This window comes from Microtus oregoni, unplaced genomic scaffold (assembly GCF_018167655.1).
Source record: "Microtus oregoni isolate MIOR12 unplaced genomic scaffold, Mior012 000008F_ref0000371, whole genome shotgun sequence".
Taxonomy (NCBI): domain Eukaryota; kingdom Metazoa; phylum Chordata; class Mammalia; order Rodentia; family Cricetidae; genus Microtus; species Microtus oregoni.
The window spans coordinates 38,369,554-38,392,783 of NW_024543067.1; the positions used below are offsets into that span (position 1 = coordinate 38,369,554).

The window sequence follows — 23,230 nt, forward strand, 5'->3', positions numbered from 1 at the left end:
TCTGGAAGTGTAAGCCAAATAAACTCTTTCCTCCACAACTTGCTTTTCAGTCATGGTGTTTCATCACAGCGGGGTCTCCCTGTGTAGCCCTGGCTGGCACAGGGCTCCTTATATAGATCAGGCAGCTGGCCTGTACTCAGAAATTGAATTTCTTCAGTGTCCTGAGTGCTGGCATATGCCACCAGGCACAGCTGGTCTATTTCAGTATGTGTATGATGTGTGGGTATGCACACATAAGAACAGGCGCTAAAAGAAGCCAGAGGCCATGGACCTCTGTTCCAGACAGTCAAGAGCTGTCTCTCATGGTGCTGGGAGCTGAACTCCAGTCCTCTGCAACAGCAGCACAGGCTGAGTCACCTCTCCAGCCCCCATCTGGCTTTTTGTTAAGGTATAGTTTGGGGAGATGTGAATTTAAGTCCTTATGCGAGTGTTCAGCACTTTACCAACTGAGCCATACCTCAGAAACTGTTACTCCCACCTTCCACACCTGGTGATGGAAGGCTCCCAAGGCCAGACTGTCAACATCAGCCCACCTGACCCCACGCCCAGGACTCCAGGCCCAACTGCCTCCTAGCGCGGTAAGAACCTCTTGCTCTCCCCCAAGCTGGAGTCCTCCAGACAGGGTCTGTCTGTGCTGGGCTTCCTCCCTCTGGCAGTCTCTCTGAAGACATCAGCAAAGTGATGATCCAGAAGAAAAAATCCCGTTTAGGGGCAGGTCTGGGGGCACACGCTCTGACCCAAGCATTCTGGAGGTAGAGGCAGCTGGATCTCTTTAAGTTTGAGACCAACCAGGTTTATATAGTGAGTTCCAGGCCAGCAAGGGCCATATAGTGAGGTCCTGTTTTAAATACATATTCCTTTAACAAGGCTGGGCCATGTCTCACCCGAGAGAGAGCTGACCAGAGGGCCTGACTAGTGAGGACCTGGGAGCATGACAGGGGTAGAGCCCCTGCTTAGCATCTCCTAGTGAAAGGCTGGGGTGTGACTCAGTGGTAGAGCCCCTGCCTAGAGTCCCCCAGTGAGGGGCTGGGGTGTGGCTCAGTGGTAGAGCCCCTGCCAAGAATCCCCCAGTGAGGGGCTGGGGTGTGGCTCAGTGGTAGAGCCCCTGCCTAGAGTCCCCCAGTGAGGGGCTGGGTTTGTAGCTCAGTGGCAGAGCCCCTGCCTAGAATCCCCCAGCGAGGAACTTCACTGGCTCAGGGGTAGAGCACTCTCCTAGCATCTGCAAGACTGGGTTCATCTCCAGCATCACATACAAACAAATCATATATCCAGAGAAAACTCACTTTAGGCTAGGCACTGAGACACACACCTAAAATCCCAGTACTAGGGAGGCAGAGGCAGATGAATCATTAGACATTCCAGAACAGCCAAGACTACATAGTGAGAACCTATGTGATGGTCTGAATGACAATGGCCCCAGAGATGCATCTATTTGAATGTTTGGTCACTAGTTGGTGGAACTATTTTGGAAGGATTAGGAGATACGGCTTTGTTGGAGGAGGCATGTTACTGGGGGTGGGCTTTAACATTTCAAAAGCCCACAGCACTCCCAGTCTCTCTTCCTCTCTGTTTTCAACTTGTGGATAAGATGTAAGTTCTCAGCTCCTGCCCCATTGCCATGTCTGCTGCTGCCATGTCCCACCATGAAGGCCATGAACTCACTCTCTGATGGAAGCAATTTCCCAGTTAAATGCTTTCTTTTATAAGCTGCCTTGGGCATGGTGTCTCTTCACAGCAATAGAAAGTAACTAAAACACTCTTTTTTTTTTTTAGACAGGGTTTGGAGCCTATCCTGGAACTAACTCTTGTAGACCAGGCTGGACTCAAACTCAGAGATCTGGCTGCCTCTACCTCCCAAGTGCTGGAATTAAAGGCGTGCGTGCCACTGTCCGGCCTTAAAACACTATCTTAAAAAGCTAAAAGAAAACCAGATTTAACTTTCATTTTCCAACGAGGACAAAACAAAATAAAACAGAAAACCAACAAAACGAAATGAAACAAAACAAAACAAACCCAAAAACTCTAGGTCAAATAACACGGCACAGCACAGCCTGCCCCAGGGCAGGAGAGCGAGTCCTGTGTGGAAGCACAGCCAGACAGAGCCGAGAGGTACTTAGGCAGCAGGGCTGTGGCTATGAGGGTCAGTACAGGTGGAGATTAAGGAATTCAAGGCCAGCCCAGGCTGTCTTCAAACAAACAAACAAACAAACAAACAAACAAAAATTCCAGCAACAATAAAACCCCCAAACCAGGGCTAGGGAGACGGCTCTGTGGGCACAGCCCTTGCTGCACAAGCAGTGAGGATCTGAGTGTGGCACCTGGAACCCATGCAAAGCTGTAGAGTCCATGATCCCTAAACAAGATGAGAGGGGACAGGAGAATCCCTGGCACCTTTGGGGCCAGAGAGCCTGCCATGTGAGACAGCACGAGACCCTGTCTCACACAGGTAGGTAACAGCCAACGCAACATGCTATCTCCTGAGCTCCACAGGTGTACACTGGCACACGCATGCGTGTACACACATAAGTACACACCACATATACACATCATATACATGTGTGTGTATGCAGAGATCAAAACAAACAAAACCATGCCAGGCATGGCGTACACACCTGGGCTTCTAGTAATTTAGAGGCAGAGCCAGAAGTCCCAGGTTTGAGGACAGTCTGGTCTACATAGACGTTCCAGGCCATACTGAGATATTTTCACAAAACAATCAGCCGGGCGATGGTGGCGCACGCCTTTAATCCCAGCACTCGGGAGGCAGAGGCAGGTGGATCTCTGGGAGTTCGAGACCAGCCTGGTCTACAGAGCGAGTTCCAGGACAGGCTCCAAAGCCACAGAAGAAACCCTGTCTCGAAAAACCAAAAAAAAAAACAAAACAAAACAAAAAAAAAACACAAACAAACAATCACCACCACCACAAAAAGACAGGGGCCGCTGAGAAGCCTCTGTGGATGCGTTGGTTAGGACTTTTGTTGTTTTTTGTCAACTTGACACACGAGTTAAGGTAACCTGAGAAAAAGGCACCTAAAATTCAGAAAATGCCTCCTTGGGACATTTCTTTTTCTTTTTCTTTTCTTTTTTTGGTTTTTCGAGACAGGGTTTCTCTGTGGTTTTGAAGCCTGTCCTGGAACTAGCTCTTGTAGACCAGGCTGGTCTCGAACTCACAGAGATCCGCCTGCCTCTGCCTCCCGAGTGCTGGAATTAAAGGCGTGCGCCACCACCGCCTGGGGGGACATTTCTTGATTAATGACTGAAGTGGGAGGTGGGGCCTCAGTGGGCAGGTGGTCCTGGGCGCTAAACGGAGGAACAAGCCAGTAAGCAGCGCTCCAGGGTCTATGCTTCGTTCTTGCCTCCAGGTCCTTTACTTCCCTTAGCAACGGACTGTTACCTGGAAATGAGAGCTGAAATAATCCCTGTCCTCCCCACGCTGCTTCTGGTCACGGAGTTTGAAACAGCAGCAGAAAGCAGACTAGGACATCCCTGGAACTCACATGGTGGCAGGAGAGAACTGACTCCTGCAAGCCGTCCTCTGAACACACGCACACACATGCATGCGAGCATGCGTGTGATGTAATAAATAAATGTGGTAAGAGGAGGCACGGAGGATGCAGTTCCATTTGCAGAGGGCTTCAGCCCAACCACTACACTGGAGAGGAGGAGGAGGAGCCCGGGAAGGAAGAAGTGGTAACTGATTTTCCTGATTTGGGCTTTTTAAGATTGAGAGACTCAGTAGTAGCCTTTCTGGAAATTCCACAGTGGGGTCGGTGCTGTTGCAAGTGTGTTAAAGCCTGCAAGAGTATGTATATAACCCAGGCTGATCCCGGATGTGAACTCTGGACTGTGGGGGACAATGTTGGGTCTGTCAATGGAGCTTCATCGATTGGGAACAACATACAACCCAGCATGGGGTGTTGACACTGGGGGAGGCTGTGTATATTGGGGAAGAGGTCTGGTGGCCACCCCTCAAGCCCTGTGGTCTGGAGGTAAGGCTTAAGGATCAAGAGTTCAAGGCTATCCTCCACCAAATAGGGCATTTGAGGATTGCTTGGGCTATGTGAGCCTTTCTTTCAAACATGAGAAGGGAAAGAAAGTGAGAGAAGGGGATCTGCTCCAAGTGCACCACGGCTGGAGTGGAAACGCCTTAGAAAGCCGCCCGCCCGAGTAAGGCTCGTCACAGGCTTTCCACGCGGTCTGACTGTGAGCTGGAGACTGCTCAAGAATAAACTTCACGGGGCTGGCCGGGCCGTGGTGGCGCACGCCTTTAATCCCAGCACTCGGGAGGCAGAGGCAGGCAGATCTCTGTGAGTTCGAGACCAGCCTGGTCTACAAGAGCTAGTTCCAGGACAGGCTCCAAAACCGCAGAGAAACCCTGTCTCGAAAAACCAAAAAAAAAAAAAAAAAAAACTTCACGGGGCTGGAGAGATGGCTCAGAGGTTAAGAACACTGACTGCTCCTTCAGAGGTCCTGAGTTCAATTCCCAGCAACCACATGGTGACTCACAGCCATCTATAATGAGATCTGATGCCCTCTTCTGGCCTGCTGGCATACATGGAAGGGATGTTGTATACATAATAAATAAATCTAAAAATAAAAAATAATAAAAAAGAATAAACTTCGCCATCTGAGTGTGGTGGTGGTACCTGTAATGCTCCCAGAGAAACACCATCAGGGCTTCCATAGACCATTCCAGGATACACACGGTGACATGGCTCAGTGGGTAAAGGTGTTTGCCTCCAAGTTTGATGACCTGGGTTTGATTCTGAAACTCACATGGTGAGAGGGGAGACCAATTCCTGCACGTCGCCTCCTGACCTTCGCAGTGAGCCAGGGCACATCAAGTATCACGCCCCCACATAAATAAATATATTTTTTTAAGGAAAAGAAAATAAGCGTGGGCATCTGTCCGGGGGAATAGTCCTATCACCAAACATCACACGCGCTACTAGTACGTGCCCCAGCACTAAGCAATTCCCCGCCCAGGAGAGCTTTATGGGAGCAGTCTGCACTGCAGGGCTGCTGTGCGGCCCTGTGGACAGGGTCAGTGTGCCCAGTGTCCATGAAGGCCTCCCAGGTGAGGGTACTGGGAGGATCACTGGGGCTCAGGGGCAATAACTGGGACCTGCATGGTGCTGGGGCTTCTCAGATTTCATTAAGAAAGGGGTTCGTCCAAACCTTGTTTAAATACAAAGCTGGTGTGGTTTGAGTGAGGCCCCATATTTGATTTTTTTCTTTTTGGTTTTTTGAGACAGGGTTTCTCTGTGTAACTGCCCTGGCTGTCCTGGAACTCACTTTGTAGACCAGACTGGCCACAAACCCACAGAGATCCGCCTGCCCCTGCCTCCTGAGTGCTGGGATTAAAGGTGTGCGCCACCATCGCCTGGGTCCCATATTTGATTTGATACTTTAATTTATTTTTGTACTAGAGATGGGGGCCCAGGATCTTGTGCACTCTAGGCAAGTGCTCGGTCACTATACTGCAATACGAGCCTCTTTGTCTTTTTGTTTGAGACAGGGTCTCATGTAGTCCAGGCTAGCCTCAAACTCACTACGCAGCCTCACGATGACCTGAAGCCCTCATCCTTCCTCTGCCTCCCAAGCCACTGGGATGACAGATGTGTAGTACCTCACCCAACTGACCAGTGCTGGGATGGAGCTCAGAGCCTCACAGGGCTAACCTGGGGCTCCACTGGGCTGACTCCTAGCTCCTGTCTTTTTTTTTTTTTTTTTTTTTTGGTTTTTCGAGACAGGGTTTCTCTGTGGTTTTGGAGCCTGTCCTGGAACTAGCTCTTATAGACCAGGCTGGCCTTGAACTCACAGAGATTCGCCTGCCTCTGCCTCCCGAGTGCTGGGATTAAAGGCGTGCGCCACCACCGCCCAGCCCTAGCTCCTGTCTTAACTGGCTTTATTTTCACCCGAGTCGGGTAACACAGTATCCCAGACAATAGAGTAGCTGCCCAGGAAGGCCCAAGCAGAGGACACTACCCAGAACAAGACTGGAGAAACAAGCAGGAACAAAAACCCTTTCTTCTTTTATGTGCACTCTAGGCAAGTGTGATAAAATTGTGAATGAAGGGAGAGGCAGCTCACGGTTCTGGGGAACCAATTCTCTGCTTTTCTCTCATTCTGAACCAGGGTCCTACGCGCCCAAGCTGGTCTTGAACTTCCGATCCTGCTGCTACCTTCCGAGTGCTGAGAGGTGTGTACTACTATGCCACGTTTATGAAGTTCTAGGAATGGAACTCAGGGCTTCGAGCAGGCTAGGTCAGCACTCTACAAACTAAGCCATACCCCAGCCCCTTGTGGGAGTTATGTGTCTGTGTGGAGACCAGAGGTTGTATCAGGTGTCTTCCAGTCGCTCTGCACCTTACTTTCTGAAGCAGTCTGTCTCTCTCTGAGCCTGAAGCTTGCCATCTGAGGTAGACTAGCTAGTTAGCCAGCCCTCAGAATACTCACTCTGGCCCAGCTCTGGGATTATAGGTTTTCACGGCCATGCCTGGCTTTTTACTGGAGATCCAAACTCATGCCTGAGTGACAAGCACATTAACCAACCGAGTCATCTCCTAGCCCTACATTCTCAGGGTGGTCCCAGGTTAATGGTTCTGTCCCCTGCACCCGACACAGGCCTCACTCACCGTGCTCCGCACATATTCTACCACTGCCACTGAGCTAAAGCCTCAGGGGTTTGTTTTTCTTATTTTGTTTCTGTTCTTTCCTCCCTCCCCCTTTATTCTTTACACAGCCCAGAGTAGCCTAGAACTTGCTGTATAGCGGAGGACAGCCTTGAACCTCTGCTCCTCCTGCATTCCACTCTCTGAGTGCTGGGATCAACAGGCGTGCGTCATCATGCCTGGTTTACAGGGTCTGGAGATGGAACCCAGGGCTCTGTGTGCTAGAGTCCCAGGCCCAATTTCATTTTGTTTGGGGGAAAATGGCTCTGTAGTCCGTGCTGGCCTCAACGCCAGTCCTATGGCCTCACTGTCTCAAATGCTGGATTCACAGGCATGCACCACCTTGCCTGCTCCTGACTCCCCATTCCAAATCCCTGCCAAGCAGTTTGACACCATCGCTACAGGTCTCACCATGGTGAAGTAGGCAGCAGCCTGCTCCAGCAGCCCCACCAGACCCAGTTCCGTGAAGTTCTTCCCGGAGCAGAAGCCCTCCTCATCTGGTGACAGGATGTCATCAGAGATGGCAGATTCCTCCAGCACGTTAGATGAGACGTTCTGGGGAGGGCAGGAGGTAGCATCGGACCCAGCGCCCACCCAAGTGGGCCTTCCTCTATCTCCCAGTTACCCCATCACTAACCTGGAAGGATACACAGCCCACAGGCAGGTGGCGGCTGTCCTCGAGGAGGGCAAGGTATTCGGCCACCAGGGCAGCAGCATGTACCATGCACTGGGCAGCCTCTGCATGGTTGCCCAGCTCTGCATGTTTGCCAGCCATGTTCTGCAGCCATGTCAGCCGCAGGTCTGGAGAGCCTTGGTACCCCCGGGCAATCCTAGGGTCCACGTCAGCAGGGGAGTGAGCGCCTGTCCCTGCTTGTCCAGCCCGATCCCACCTGCATTCTTACTTGTCTGTCCCTCTAACCATCCCCTATGGCTCAGTCATGGCTCCGCCTCACGTACCCTGCCCCTCTCTTCTCCATACTTTTACTTATCCTCACAGCCCTGTCTAACTCACTTTTCTTTTTTTCCTTTTTTACTTTTTGAGGCAGGGTCTCATATAGCCCAGGATGGCCTGGAACTTGCTATGTAGCTGAGGTTGACTTCGAACTTCTGATCCTCCTGCCTCTTGAGTGCGGGGATCATAGGTGTGTGCCAGGCTGGCCACTTGCACTGGTTAATTTTTCTTTTTCTTTTAAGTAATTTATTTTATGTGCATTGGTGTTTTGCCTACATGTGTGTTTGTGTGAGGGTGTTGGATCCTGGAGTTATAGATAGTCATAAGCTGCCATGTGAGTGTTGGGAATTGAACCCAGGTCCTCTGGGCTCTCAACTGCTGAGTCATCTCTCCACTCGCCTGCACAAGCTAGAGACATCTGGGAAGAACTTTAATGGAGAGGACGTCTCCATCAGATTGGCATGTAGGCAAATCTGTGGAGTGTTGTCCTAATTAATGATTGATGGCCCAGCCCACTCTGGGTGGTGACACCCTTGGGCAGGTGGTCCTGGGTTCTATAAGAAAGCTTTCTGTGCAAGTCATGGGGAACATGCCAGTGAGCAGTGTTCTTCCATGGCCTCTGTTTGGTTCCTGCCCCAACTTCCCTCAATGGCAGACTGTGATTAGGACATTTAAGCCAAATAAACCCTTTTCTCCCCAGATTGCTTTTGGCCGTGGTGTTTATCACAGTAACAGACGGCAAACTAGAGCACCCCAAACCGGCTGTGTAGCCAAAAATGACCTTAAGGCTCTCATCCGCCTGCTTCCCCTGCCTGCGTGCTAGAGAGGCCAGTGTAAGTGGTGCTGCAGACGGAAGCCGGGCCTCACGTGTGCTAGGCCGACCACCATGAGTCCTGTTCATGGCCACTGTCTGTGGGACCCGGTTTCTTCCTCTTGTCTGCCTGGCTTCCTCACCTGAGTGTCTCCAGTGTCCCACAAGCTGCAGTGTGGAGCTCTCTCACAGGCCCCAGTTATGGCGCCAACTGACTACAGAATGAACTCCCCAAAACGAATAGTTAGATGAACAGTTCTTTTCCCTCTTTTGTGCATTCATTTTATCTCTCTGTGTGTGATATATGTGTGGGCTAACACAGTGCACATCAGGAGGTCTGATGACAACCTGAGGGACCCTCTCCTCTACCATGTGGGCCCTGGGATGGAACTCAGGTCATCAGCCTTGGTGGTAGGCACATTTACTATCGGAGCCTTTTCTCTTTATGAGCGGATTGTCTTGGGTGTGTGGTCTGGCACTGGAGAACTACAAACGTGTACCCGTATCTGTTCCCGTTCTGTCCCATCTTGTGCTTTGACCTGTGCCCTTCAGCTGCCTGCTCGCCTGGCTCTCCACTCCAGGCCTGACTCTTGCCCCTCCCTCACCTGTACATGAGGTCCATGAGCATCTCGGGGTCCTCCTGGTGTTCCTTCATCTTCACTGTGTCTGTCAGGATCATGTGCAGGTTGAACATGAGGTCCTGAACCTGGAGCAAGCAAATGTCCAGGGGTCATAAGGGCAACGGGGTCAGGATTAAGATGGGAGAGCAGGGTTGGGAGATGGCTCAGTGGGTAACGCTGCCAGGCAAGCATAACGACCTGAGTCTGATCCCCAGCACCCATGTGAAAAGCAGGAGCAGGGCGGGGTGGGTAGGACATGGACATGGGACGATGAAGATGACGAGGACAATGAGAACAGGACACCACGGCATCTCTGACCCTGCTGTCTAGCTGAGTCAGTGAGACATCGTTCCTAAAAATAAGGTGCTTTAACTCCAGCACTTGGGAGGCAGAGAAGGCCCATCTGTGTGAATTTGAGGCTAGCCTGCTCTACATAGCAAGGTCCAGGACAGCCAGAGGTGCACAGTGGAACCATCTGAAAGAAAGTCCCCGCAGAAAAATAAGGTGGAGAGAGACTGAAGAAGTCATCCTCCTGTGACCTCTGGCCTCCACATGCACGTGTGCACAGGTACACAGACATGCACATTCACCACACACACAGTGCCTCGCTCTACCTGCTCATTGCACACTGGATGTGCACACAAGTACGCACCCACACCTTGTATTCCCAGCACTGGGAGGCAGAGCCGGGACCACGGCCGCAAGTCAGAAGTCATCCTGGATATATAATGTGCTCCAGGTTAGCCTAGGCTAAGGCTGAGATGTCCAAAAGGAGACAAAAAAGTTGGAGTGGAGGAGCAGATCAGTTATCTCAGAACACGGAAGGTAGGGGCAGGAGGGCCAGGGGTTCAAGGCCATCCTCAGCGACATAGTGAGATCTAGGCCTCCTTGACTAGGGGAGGGAGGGAGGAAAAGAGAGAGGGGAAGGGAAAAACTTATCTCAAAAAATAAAGTAAAACAAAAGGTTTGTCTTGGTGGATCATGCATATAATCCTAGCACTCAGACAGCAGAGGCAGGAGGATTGTTGTGAGTCTAAGTCCAACCTGAGATATAGAGTGAGACCCTGCTTCACAACATCAAAGTTCAAATATGGATATCAATAATAAATAAACAAATAAACCAAAAGACACGGGGCAAACAGACACACTGTCCACAATGGGAGGAGGGGCAGCAGCATAGGCTTTACCTGCTCAGCGAAGGTGCTGTCCCGCAGCCCTATGTCCTCCTCCGCATAGGTCAGGATGGTCTTGAGGGACCTTCTCAAGTGCTCTTCACTGAAGTTCTGAGTTGTCCCCACAAGGGATGACAGGGACATAGTCACCAGCATCTTCACACGGGCGAAGTTCTGATCGGACAGGGAAGCGGTGTTACCCTGAGAGCTTCAGGTGTCCCCGACTCCCTCACACCAGGGTCCCTTAAACTTTCTGACCTGTCAGCTGCAATATGTGGTTACTGCTCCCCACCTACCTTCCTCCCAGGCTTCCAAGTCTGACCCATCTTTCTGACACTGGATGATACTTGCTGATGGCCCCTGTGCTGTGCTGCATCACCCCAGCTGGAGCCCAGAAACCGGCCCCATACATGGCCGATCTTGCCCCGTGTTGTGCCACCCCAACTGGAGCCCGGGAACTGCCCCATACATGGCCGATCTCGAAGTTCTGGCGCATGAGCAGGTAGAGCGAGGCACTGGCGTGGATGCGGATGGTGCTGATGCGGCTGCCGCAGTGTCGCAGAAGCCTCAGGCAGAGGTCGGCACAAAGCTCAGTGTCTTCCTCGAAAAGCAGCTCCGGGAACTGCCCCCCGGCCCCAGAAAGAGGTTGTTCAGCCCATTTTTGGTACTTCCCTCCCCACCTCCAATACAGGGTCTCTCTGGGCAGCTCTGCTATCCTGAAACTCACTCTGTAGACCAGGCTGACCTCAAACTCAGAGATCCGCCTGCCTCTACTTCAGGAGTTAAGGCATGCGCCATCACCAACTGGCTGTTTTTACTTTTTGAGACAGGCTCTTTTATGTAACTTAGGTTGACTTTGTGCTCCCTGTAGAGCCAAGAATGTCCTTGAATGCCTGCTTTCTTGCATCTACCTCCCAAAGCTGGGATGACAAGTACATATAACTCCACCCAATCTATTTATATTTCTGGAAGACTTTCTCTTTTTGGTTGTTCTTATTTTGCAACATTATCTTAGGCGGTCCAGGCTGGCCTTGAACTTGCTATGTAGCCAAAGATGACCTGGGATGACAGATGACAGCCACCATGCCAGGCTTGCTCCTCAGTTCAGAAATGTAGCGGTGTTGTTTGTGCCGTGGAACTGCCTGGCACACAGTAGGTGCTCAGTACATGAACTATTATTATCCTGTGAATTGTGGCTGCTGCTTGGGAGTCTGCTCACCTTGGAAACCAGTGCTCGTTGGGTGGCTAGGCCGTGCTGCAGGAAGAGGGCACTCTGGGCGCTCCCCAGACTGTACAGAACGACTTTCAGCACGGCACTCAGGATGCTCTCACGGGCCTCCGACAGCATCACCGTCTTCACGGAAGGTATCAGAAATCCACGGATTAAAAGACAAGGGTGCTTATGGGGTCTGGGAAGCTGAGGGATTATGGGGCCACCATGTGGATGAGAGGTCAGGACAGACACTGGATCAAATCATACCTGCACAATGATTTCCAGCATGTCCAGAACCACTAGGCTGGCCTCTGTGGCCAGATTTCCATCCACCAGGGCTTCATGTTCCATTTCATCCTTGGTCCTGGAGGGCAGGGGGGACCATGTGAAGCCACTTGGAGACAGACCCAGTGACATGACAGAGCCCTCTCCCACCCTTGGCTGTTCTTGGAGGGAGCAGCTCTCTAGATATTGATCTAAACCTCATGTGATGGTCTGAGTGTGTTCCTAAAGCTTCTTGTGTTGGAAGGTTGGTCCTCAGCTTGAAGAAGCTAAGAGATAGAGAGCAGGGGTGTGGCATGACTCAGTGGTAGAGCCCCTGCCTAGAATCCCCCAGTGAGGGGCTGGGGTGTGGCTCAGTGGTAGAGCCCCTGCCTAGAATCCCCCAGTGAGGGGCTGGGGTGTGGCTCAGTGGTAGAGCCCCTGCCTAGAATCCCCCAGTGAGGGGCTGGGGTGTGGCTCAGTGGTAGAGCCCCTGCCTAGAATCCCCCAGTGATGGGCTGGGGCATGGCTCAGTGGTAGAGTACTTGTCCAACATTGGTGAGATCTAGGGTTTGATTCCCTAGACCCATAGGGACTAGTTAGACAGTTTTTTGGTTATTAGGAGTGTGCCCTAAGAAGCAATTAAGGTAGGTCTCAAGGGACAACTATTTATTTTATGTATGTATGTATGTATGTATGTATGTATTTATTTAGAGATAGGGTCTTGCTGTGAGCACTGTATGGCTTGGAACTATTTGCCCTGGGCTCCCAGGCTTGCACCAACACAGCCTATGAGGAACTTTTAGACTGTAAATGGCTGCCTCAGGCAGCTCATCACAGTCATGAGAATACCCATCTTACTTGTCCACACGGTCTGAGGTCTGTCTCCAGTGTGTAACACTCTTACGCCAGCGAACATTCTCTTGGTTTCCAGATGAACTTCTCTCTGCCATGTAAAATTGTATGTTCATAGGTATGTGGAGAGAGAAAGACATACGCAGACATAGGGAAACATTCACACACAGGAAGACGTCTATGTAGGGTTAAGCAGAGAGACACTGCTCGTCAGACACCACTAGTAGACACAAACAGGCTGTGGGGACAGATGAGAACCACATACATCCGTGTAGAGAGCAGTGACATGTGATCCCCCCCCCCACACACACACAAGGACTCATGTATAGCCGAGGGCTAGCCTTGAATTCCTCGTTTACCGAGGGCTGGGATTGCAGGTGTGCACCACACACCAGCTCCCCATCACCTCACCCCTGCTCCGGCGCACCATCTCCTGTCGCGCCCCGATGGTGCCCAGGATGGCCTCCTCCAGCCGGGCTTTCATGTCCAGGGACTTCTTGAACGTGAGGCTGTTAATGCGCTCAAATGCCCTTTTCCCCTGGAAAAGCAGAGAACGGGGCTTCAGGTGATGTGTGTTCCTTCTGCTCAGGGTCCTTTGCCAGAAGACAATACAGCCTTCTCTCCAAAATCTCACCACCTCCAAATTCTCTTCATCCCGTCTCCCCTCTGCTCCCCCTTCTCCCCCTCCCCCACTCTCCTCCTCCCGACCACACTTCTCCCAGCACCTGCCAATCACGCTATCAGACTCCCTTGCAGCTTTCCACCTTCTCTCCTTTCTTCACTCTCTAAATTTCTCATTTTTAAGGCAGAGCCTCCCGTACTCCAAGCTGGTCTTGAACTCACTATGTAGCCGAGAATGATCTTGGCCTTCTGAACAGCCAAGCATGGGATGACAGGCTTGTGTGCCCTTCCCTCCTCCACCCTCCTTGCTCTCTTTTATCCTGGGGACAGATGGACTTTACGCGTGCCTGTCAAACACTCTATGACTGCCCTCATCCCCAGTGCAACACTCTATTCACGAGGTCATGTGCCATCCCACTCCAGAGCTGAGGACGGACACAGCCCACCTTCCACCCTCAGCTCACAGAAGCTCTGTACACACAGTCTGCCCCTGGCTACCCAGCTCCCGCTACAGAGAGCTCTGGGTGTGTGCTCATCCCCACCTCAGCCTCACCCACAGCCTCACACCTTGTACTCAAAGGCAGCCAGACAGAGGTAGAGGAGGTCCAGGAGGCGGCCCAGCTGGGGTAGGGCCAGGTCGGCAGCCCAGCGCTGCAGAAGGGCCGGCTCGGCATTTTTCAGGACCCACAGCACACACACCAACAAGGTCCGGCTGGACTCGGCAGAGAGGGGACAGCCTGAGCGAGCTGCCTGGGTGCAGAGAGGGAACAGAATCAAAGTTAGTTTCCTTATACAAAGTGAGCTGTGGCCAACTGTACCTCGTGACATGACATCCTTTTTATTTTGTGTGAGACACAGACAGGTGTCAAACCCACAACATGGTCTGAAGAAGATTTTAAACTTGTGATCCTCCTGCCTCTATCACCACCGTGTTTAGGTCACAGGTACGCACCACTCCATGCAGGAATGTGGTACCAGGGCTGCATAGATGCTAGGGCAAGCACTCTACCACGTGAGCCACATACCCAGCCGTCTCTGGGGATGAGCCTCAGACTTACTGCTGAAGGTCCCTGGGAAATGCTGGCGCGAGAGCCAGGTGCCAGAGGTCCCCCAGCGATGGCCATGGCCACAGATGGGTTGATGGTGCCTCCAATGTCCCCTTCACCTTCTGTGTCTGAGTCCAACATGGAAGCCAGTCTTGATCGCTGCCCTGAGCCCTCTAGGGGCAGAATAGAAGACAAGAAAGATGAGGCACTGGGAAGCTCCTTGCTTTTGCCAGGAGCAGCGGCCCATGCTTTGAATCCCAGTAATCAAGAAGGAGAGACAGGGAGTTTGAGGCCAGTCTCGTCTGCAGAGTGAGTTCCAGGACAGACAGGGCTACACAGAAAAATCCTGTCTAGAACACCACCCCCAAAAGGAATAATTGTTGCTCTCATTCCAAATTTCCAGTATTCTTTGACATCAGCCACCTCAGACCAGGTCAGGTCAATAGTTGCTATTGCTCAAATTTAATCTTTGTACTTAAAGTATGGCTACTCTGGCCACAGCTCCATAGTTAACACTTAGAACATAACTTGAGGATTGGGCCATGGGTCGGTCAGTGAGGGGCTGGGAGTATGTCTCGGCCTTCTGAATACTGGGTTACGTGGCGTGTACCATGACACCTGGCTGCCACGGACAAAAGGTAGACTGAACCCAAGTGAAATTCTGGCCTCAGCCGGCTTGGTGCAGGTCCCGGCTGAGGAGGTCGGAGCTACCTATCTGCCTAGACCCTAAAAGGAACACCCTCCCTGGAGAAGCCAACACTGCTCCAGACCGTGGCTCGCATATTCAATGTCCAGAGAGAACACAAAATTGTAAGTGACCAAGACATCTGAAGTAGACACAGAAAAGAGTAAATGTCCCTTAGCAAGCAACGATTTTGCAAATAAAAGTCAGAGAAGGACAAAATGGTTTCAAAGATGAAGAATTTCGAAATAATGCCAGAGGGTCAGTGAGATGGCTCAGTACAAAGATGGCTGCTGCCATGCCTGATGACCTATGACCCATGTTCCGGTCTCCAGGGCTCACGTGGTAGAAGGGGAGAACCGACTCTCCCATGTCCTGACTTCCACATGTTCATGTGTATGTCTGCACACACACAGAAAACAAACAAATAATGTTTTAATTAAAAATAGGGAGCTGCTGGACATGGTGGCGCACACCTTTAACCCCAGCACTCAGGAGGCAGAGGCAGGTGGACCTCTGAGTCTACATAGCAAGTTCCAGGACAGCCTGGATTATATAGAGAGATTCTGTCTCAAAAAAAAAAAAAGTAAATAAATAAATAAAAGAGCACTGGCTGCTCTTCCAAAGGACTCAGGTTCAATTCCCAGCTCCCATGTGGTGATTTACAACTGTGTATAACTCCAGTTCCAGGGTTGTGACAGCCTCTGGCCTCTGTGGGCAGCAGGTACACACATGGGACACACACATATACACACAGACAAAACATTCACACACATGAAACAATACAAAAATGATAAAACAAATAAAATTGGAATGTATGAAAAAATTAAATCAAATTGGACATTTTACAAGTTAAAAGATAGAGTGTCTGAAATTAAGAATTTGGGCTGGGAGATGGTTCAGTGGCTGAGTATTTATCATGCACACATGAGGACAGGAGTTCAAAGTGCCCAGCACTCATGTAAATGTCAGATGCAACATGCTTGCAATCCCAGCCTGAGAAGGTGCAGGCCTGGATGGTGAGACCAGCCAGCAAGCCCTGACTCAGCAGCTACAGTGGAAGACTGATCAAGGCTGACTCCTGACATTAAACTTGGGCCTTCACATGCATGTACACACACACACCCTAGAACTAAACAGATGGGCTTGAAGACAGTGAACTCAAGGACAGATGAGAAAACAGCAGACATGTCATAGAAAGAAACACTCTAACATGAGGCACTGGAGTCCCAGGAGACAGAAGAGGAGGCAGGAAAAAGGTTAAGAAGATAAGAGATGAGGATTTCTCCATACTGATGAAAGGCATGAATCTAGGATCCTGTCTGTATCCAGGAAAGAGCCCTCGATTGTGCCTGAAGGCCATGCAGGACCACTCGCAACTCGGAACCGATGAGAGAGCAAAGACAGGAGTACAAGGCCCGCTCTCTCACCTGCCTATTTCCCATTGAGCCTTCCCCGTCCCTCTCAGAAGGCAGCGCGGGCCATCAGGAGGCCTCTGGTGGGCTGCAACAATAGGACAGCTCTCCACACGCGTGTTCCTCTGTCATGTGGATGCTCACTGTCTCCCTGGACAGTCTCCACACGTGTGTTCCTCTGTCGTGTGGATGCTCACTGTCTCCCTGGACAGTCTCCACACGTGTGTTCCTGTCATGTGGATGCTCACCGTCTCCCTGGACAGTCTCCACACGCGTGTTCCTCTGTCATGTGGATGCTCACTGTCTCCCTGGACAGTCTCCACACGCGTGTTCCTCTGTCATGTGGATGCTCACTGTCTCCCTGGACAGTCTCCACATGCGTGTTCCTCTGTCGTGTGGATGCTCACTGTCTCCCTGGACAGTCTCCACACGTGTGTTCCTGTCATGTGGATGCTCACTGTCTCCCTGGACAGTCTCCACATGCGTGTTCCTCTGTCGTGTGGATGCTCACTGTCTCCCTGGACAGTCTCCACACGCGTGTTCCTCTGTCATGTGGATACTCACTGTCTCCCTGGACAGTCTCCACATGTGTGTTCCTGTCATGTGGATGCTCACTGTCTCCCTGGACAGTCTCCACACGCGTGTTCCTCTGTCATGTGGATGCTCACCGTTTCACTTTCCAGGTGAGGCTTACGGCTTGATGTGGATGCTGTGGTGAGCCTGGCCCTGAGCTGCTCTCCCTCAGGCTGACTAGCCACCCCATCCCCCACCCCGTTCTTTGCCTCTCCCACTCCATATCCCATGGTCAAGTCTGGCCCCATAAAACCCATCTTCCCCAGCCCTCTGACCAGCGAAGCCATGCAGTCGTGGCAGTGTGTCCCTCGCAAGGGAGAGCAGGGGCAGGTACAGCTCGGCCACCTTGGCCTTCACGGTAGGCTCTGTGTAGCGGGAGTCAACATCGTGGCTGCACAGCAGGCTGTGTACAGCGCTAATGGCCTTCTTGTGTAGAAGGGATGCCCTGTGGAGTGACAGGGTACTTACTCAGCATGGTGCAGACATGGCTCCTGGCCCATGTCACACTCCTCCGGCCACACCCAGGCCCCATGCTCACCCCTCAGCTTCAGGGTCCAGGGCCAGGGCCAGCTCCGTCAGCAGGAGTCCAGAGAGAAAGTGCTGCTGCCTGAAAGGCCCACTTAGCTCGAACATGCTGGTCACTTTAGGGTCAGGGGCCTGGCTGGAGAAGGTGGAGCTCTGTAGATGGTAGAGTGGATGAGGTAAAAGGTCACAACCGTGGCCACCATGACAGTAACAGAAGTTAGCATCAAGGGCTGGAGATGAGTGGTTGGGACGGTAGAGACAAACCCACAGATCCTAAATCTGGATATTTCCCACTTTCCCCTCCTAAAAGTACTTCAGGAGGGGCCAGGAAGAGGGCTCAACCAGGGAGGGCACTCTCCACCAAAGCTAACAACCTGAGTTTGATCCCCAAGGCACACATGGTGGACGGAGAGAACCGACTCCCGGAAGTTGTTCTCTGAGCGCCACGGTATTATCACAGCACACAAATGCTCCCCACAAAGTAAATACAATTTTAAATTAAGTATCTCCCAAGAAAGTGTCATCATGATATTATTTGCTCACTGTTGTAGGATGACAGTGCAACAGTACTGTCCGTGGGCACAGGGTTAAAGGTCAGAGGAACCGAGAGATGGCTCAGCAGTTGAGAGCACTGGCTGCTCTTCCAGAGGACCTAGGTTCATTTCCCAGCCTCCACATAGTGGCTCACAACCATCTGCAATGCCAGTTCTGGGGGACCAAGCGCCCTCTTCTAGCCTGCACTGATACCAGGCATGCATGTGGTGCACAGTCATACACATAAAATAAAACAAATAAATCCTTAAAGGTCAGAGGTGCAAGGTCAGGGATAACCCATCTGTGAGGGGGGAGGGCATGGAGTCAAAACTCAAAAGGCTGAGGAACAGCAGACCGAATGCAAGCCCAAGGACTGGGTTTGTGGGTCAGAAGGAGTCAGTTTTGCTAGGAAATCTCTGAGAAGTCAGGGTGAAGACTCAGAGGTGACGAGTCAAAGGTCAAGGGTGTGCCAGGGCAGTGTACCACAAGGAAGGGAGCAGACATGCAGAAGACAGGTTGAATGTGTGCCACTTAAGGTGGAAGCGGGGAGGAGGAGGCCCACCTACCTGGGAAGTAGTGGAGGACACCGAGGGGGAGGGGGAGGCTGGGGGCGACAGGGGGCTGCAGGGGAGGTTAAGGGTCACATAGTGCTCATGGCTACACAGGATGCGGGTGAAGTCCATTCGAAGGGTCAGCAGTGCAGTTGGATTGGGGGCAGACTGCAGCCGAGTGGCCACCTGCAAGAAAGGGGATGCAGGGGTGAGATCACCATTCTCCTGCTTTTAGACTCCATGGGTTCCAAGATGCCATCTTCTGCCTCCACATCCCCCACCATGGGTCCCACGATGCCATCTCCCACCCTCCATGTCTTCCATCATGCACACCTACCTGCTTGTAGTGAGCTCGTACCAGGCTGAAGATGTAACCTCGATCCGCTATGGACAGGAGGTCACTGATGAAGAAGGCCAGGCTGGCGTTGAGGCGTTCAGCCAGCTCCATGTCCTGGGGACACGGGACTTTTCAGTCCATATTGACAGTGTCCAGCCTTGCTCACCTATGCATGACTTCCTCAACTCTCGGGTCTTCATCCCCGACTTCCTCCCCTCTATGACCCACTCACAACACTCACTGAACTTTATTTTATTATCTGAGACAGGGTCTCGTGATGCAGTCTAGCTGACCTAGCTCACTGTAATCCAGGCTGGGGTCAAGCGCAGAGTTCTCCCAGCCTCCACACCCCAGGCTGGGGTCAGACGCCACTATGTCACACCCAGCCTTACAATACATTTTTCTTTCTTCTCCCACTCATAGTTGGATAATCCACTCTCTACATCCAGACTTCAGAGTGCAACAGAATGCATTTCCCAGGGTCTCTTGCAGCTGACAGTCATGTGACCATATTTTGGTCAATGAGATCAGAGAGGTGAAGTACCATCGTTCATTGCTTGAGACCCCTGGTGAACTGGGAGGCCGTGAACCAAATGTAGCCCTGTAGCCTACTTATGTACAGAGAAACACTTTGGTTCTATTTAAATGCTTAGCATTGTAGTCTAGCAAATTAATGTGCTCTAATGGCATACCATCAGTAATGAGCATCTATTGGGCACCTACTGTGTGCCACCTCTGAGAAAGAAACATATGGTCCTGGGTGCTAATCCAACAGTCTTAGGGGAGAAGCCATATACTAACTACATAGCCCAGGCTAGCCTCAAGCATGTGGTTTTCCTGCCTCAGCCTCTCAGATGCAGAGATCACAAACGTGCACCACCACACCTGGCTGGGAAACCTTAAATATGGAGCCAGATACAACTGGTGCTCATTATATGCCAAAGGAATGAATGAAGGAGCAGTGCCCATCACCAGTCCCTGCTGTCAGTGCTTGGGACTGCTCCAGGGACACCGAGACTGGGACCTCTGCAGCAGCCTAGAGGTCACTGGGACCGTGCAACAGGTGGCCTTTCCCAAACCTGAATGTCCCTATCATCCCCAAGTGACATTTCTCCTTAAAAACCAGGAGAGTCGACCTCGGCGGCACATGAACTTAACCTCACACTGGGGAGGCAGGTGCTTCCCTTTGAGCTTGAAGCTACACAGCAAGTTCCAAGCTAGTCTGGAACACAATGAGACTCTGTAAAAATCAAAGCGCATCAGGAGAGATGGACTGGCAAGCTGGCTGCCAAGCCTGACGTCTGGAGTTTGACACCCTGGTGGAAGGAGAGCTGCCTCCTAGACTGTTTCCTAACTTCTCACATGTACCATATCTCACAAACCCACACAAACACAATAGATAAACAAATGTAATTTTAAACAATCGGGATATGGGGCTGGAGAGATGGCTCAGTGGTCCTGGGTCTGAGTCTCAGCACCCACATGGCTGCTCACAACCATCTGGAACTCCTGTACCAGGGAATCCAAAGCCCTTTTCTGGCCTCCAAGGGCACGACACACGGTGCACAAGCCAAACACTCATCCACATAAATAATTTTTTTGGCTTTCCAAGCCATGGTTTCTCCGTGTGGCCCTGGCTGTCCTGAAACTCTCTGTAGACCAGGTTGCCTCAAACTCAGAGATCTGCCGGCCTCTGCCTCCTGAGCACTAGGATTAAAAGCGTGCACACCACTGTCCAGCTTAAATTTTTTAATAAAAAATAATTAGGAGACATTTCTGCAGAACATGGGTTGGATGGAGTAGCGTAGTGGGTGTTTCTGTCCGAGGGAAACATTCTCTCTGGCCCCGTACACCCCTACAGAAGAGGGTGACTTGTCCCCCCCAGTAGCATGGCACTAGGTTAGGCTACTCTGTCAATCTCTGCCTCAGTTTCCTTATCAGTAAAGTAGGGGTAACATTAATACTTCATGGATGGCTGGTGAGACTGAATAAGATCCAGCTGGACTCATGCAGAAGATCAATGAATGCTTCCGTAGGGATATGGTGATCATGACTGCTGCTTGCCTAATTCCTGTGGGGACTGGAACCAGTAACCCTGGGGCCTTGGCGATCATCAAACTCTCAGAACAGCAACATCCACTTATTATGTTCCTGCAGCATACTGGTGCCAAGTTAAGGGCCACAGGATGTGTCGTCCGCCTGTCTGACCACCCCCACCCCTGCCACTGTGTCCTCACCAACTCTTTTTTTTTTTTAATATTTATTTATTATGTATACAATATTCTGTGTGTATGCCTGCTGGCCAGAAGAGGGCACCAGACCTTATTACAGATGGTTGTGAGCCACCATGTGGTTGCTGGGAATTGAACTCAGGACCTTTGGAAGAGCAGGCAATGCTCTTAACCTCTGAGCCATCTCTCCAGCCCCCTCACCAACTCTTATTCTCCTTCCATGGTTCTCCCTGCCTCTGGACCCTTGCACTGCCATTCCTCCTGCCTGTGGCTCCCAGGCCTTATCCATCTCACCTTCCAGCTTTTCCTCCAAAACTGCTTTGTGAGGGCAGGGACTTGATCAGTTTTGTTTACTGCTGTGTCTCTACATCCAGCCGGGGGCTATGTATACCATAGGTGCTCAAGAAAGAGACCATGCCAGGCAGTGGTGGCATATGCCTTTAATCCCAACACTCGGGAGGTAGAGGCAGGTGGATCTCTGTGAGTTCGAGGCCAGCCTGGTCTACATAGCAAGTTCCAGGACCAGTTGCATAGCTACTGAGAAACCCTGTCTTGAAAAACAAAAACAAAACAAATATATATATATATATATATATATATATATATATATATATAGAGAGAGAGAGAGAGAGAGAGAGAGAGAGAGAGAGACCATGAACAGCTGCATGTGGCACACTGCATCTCTGACCGCAGCACTGGTCTGTCCACCTGGTCACTTTCCTCCAAGAGGCCCTGAGTACCTCCTCACCTTATGGACCCTGGTGATGACTTCCAGGCCCACAGAGGCCACCAGGGCCGCGATGTCATCCAGAAAGCGTCCAGGGAAGCGCAGCTTGCGGGGAGTGTCCAGTCGCTGGTTCAAGAGCAAGTGTAGTTCCATGCTTTTTATCTGGGGGTGAGGTGCGTGGGCAGGGTGTTAACTTGAAAGGTTGTGGGCAGGGATCTGTCATATGGGAGGGGCCCCAAGGCTGTGGGAGAGGCTTAATATACATAGCTGGGGCTCGAGAGAAACTGGGGTGCTGGACTGACAGGTGAGGCACTACAGGCAAGAAAGGGGAACATCAAAGGTTCTAAGCTAAGTAGTAGTGACTGAAGGGTGATCTGGGCTTGACAGGAGGCACGGAACTTTAGCATTGAGAAGAGTGGGCTGTAGGCTGGAGAGATGGTTCAGCAGTTAAGAGCATTGGCAGCTCTTCCAGAGGTTCTGAGTTCGATTCCCAGCAACCACATGGTGGCTCACAGCCATCTGTAATGAGATCGGATGCCTTCTTCTGGCATGCAGGTTTACATGCAGATAGAGCACTATAAACATAAAATAAATAAATCCAAAACAACCCCCCCCCCAAAAAAAAGCAATGGGTTTAAGGGGTTCTGACCCCAATAAATGCAGCCGAGCAGGACCTGAGGAAGTGACACAGTTGGGCCTGAGTGGGTAGGGTGTGAGAAACAGGTGGGACCAATGGTAGAGCCTAGGATCCTGTTTGGGGCGGGTCTCACTGAGGCTGGAGCACCCTGATTGGCTAGGCTGGCTGGTCAACAAGTACAGGGACCCTTCTGCCTCCAGGTCCCAGTGCTGGGATTACCAGTTTCTGCCAGGCCCAGTCCTTTCCTTTTCAGATGTGTTCTCCTGATCTAACTCTGGTCTTCGTGTGTTTGGCAAGCACTTTGCTCTAACTGAACCTTCTTCCCAGTCTCTGAGGGGCTGACTTTGAGAAATTCAGGACTCTGTCTTGGAGGATTTTGGGGGAGGTCAGGGCCAACAGGCCCTGGGGAAGAGAACACAAAGACTCACTTAAAGGAATCTGGGGGTTTGCAAGCCTGACTCTCAGTGCTTAGCGTCTTTTGGAGGAAGGAGGGCCCTTCTCTGGGTTGAGAAATCCTCTCTGGCAGGGGGTCACTGTCAAGGTGACCCCTATCCCTTGTTTTTTTTTTTTTGTTTTTGTTTTTGTTTTTTTTTGATTTTTGAGACAGGGTTTCTCTGAAGTTTTTGGTACCTGTCCTGGAACTAGCTCTTGTAGACCAGGCTGGCCTCGAACTCACAGAAATCCGCCTGCCTCTGCCTCCCGAGTGCTGGGATTAAAGGCGTGCACCACCACCGCCCGGCCCTATCCCTTGTTATAGAAGAGCCCCAAGGCCTTTTCCTAGGGTTCTCAAATG

The 23,230-nt window shown here is 51.4% G+C and overlaps 1 protein-coding gene across 9 annotated transcripts in view; it reads right to left on the reverse strand.

Moving 5' to 3' along the window:
• Dock6 (dedicator of cytokinesis 6) overlaps nt 1-23,230 on the reverse strand; it is a 62,434-nt gene that overhangs the window by 6,565 nt on the left and 32,639 nt on the right. For 8 of the 9 annotated variants that reach the window (XM_041657162.1, XM_041657164.1, XM_041657163.1 and 5 more), the window contains 16 exons: nt 21,822-21,962; nt 18,843-18,956; nt 18,521-18,691; nt 17,434-17,573; nt 17,171-17,340; nt 14,238-14,398; nt 13,747-13,929; nt 12,970-13,096; nt 12,565-12,649; nt 11,710-11,806; nt 11,449-11,583; nt 10,699-10,851; nt 10,245-10,403; nt 9,043-9,143; nt 7,312-7,504; nt 7,086-7,229 (listed from right to left, as the gene is read on the reverse strand). In XM_041657162.1, the coding sequence (XP_041513096.1) occupies nt 7,086-7,229; nt 7,312-7,504; nt 9,043-9,143; nt 10,245-10,403; nt 10,699-10,851; nt 11,449-11,583; nt 11,710-11,806; nt 12,565-12,649; nt 12,970-13,096; nt 13,747-13,929; nt 14,238-14,398; nt 17,171-17,340; nt 17,434-17,573; nt 18,521-18,691; nt 18,843-18,956; nt 21,822-21,962 (2,274 nt within the window). The remainder of the gene's footprint in view (nt 1-7,085; nt 7,230-7,311; nt 7,505-9,042; nt 9,144-10,244; nt 10,404-10,698; nt 10,852-11,448; nt 11,584-11,709; nt 11,807-12,564; nt 12,650-12,969; nt 13,097-13,746; nt 13,930-14,237; nt 14,399-17,170; nt 17,341-17,433; nt 17,574-18,520; nt 18,692-18,842; nt 18,957-21,821; nt 21,963-23,230) is intronic. The other variant, XM_041657165.1, reaches the window with a different exon arrangement.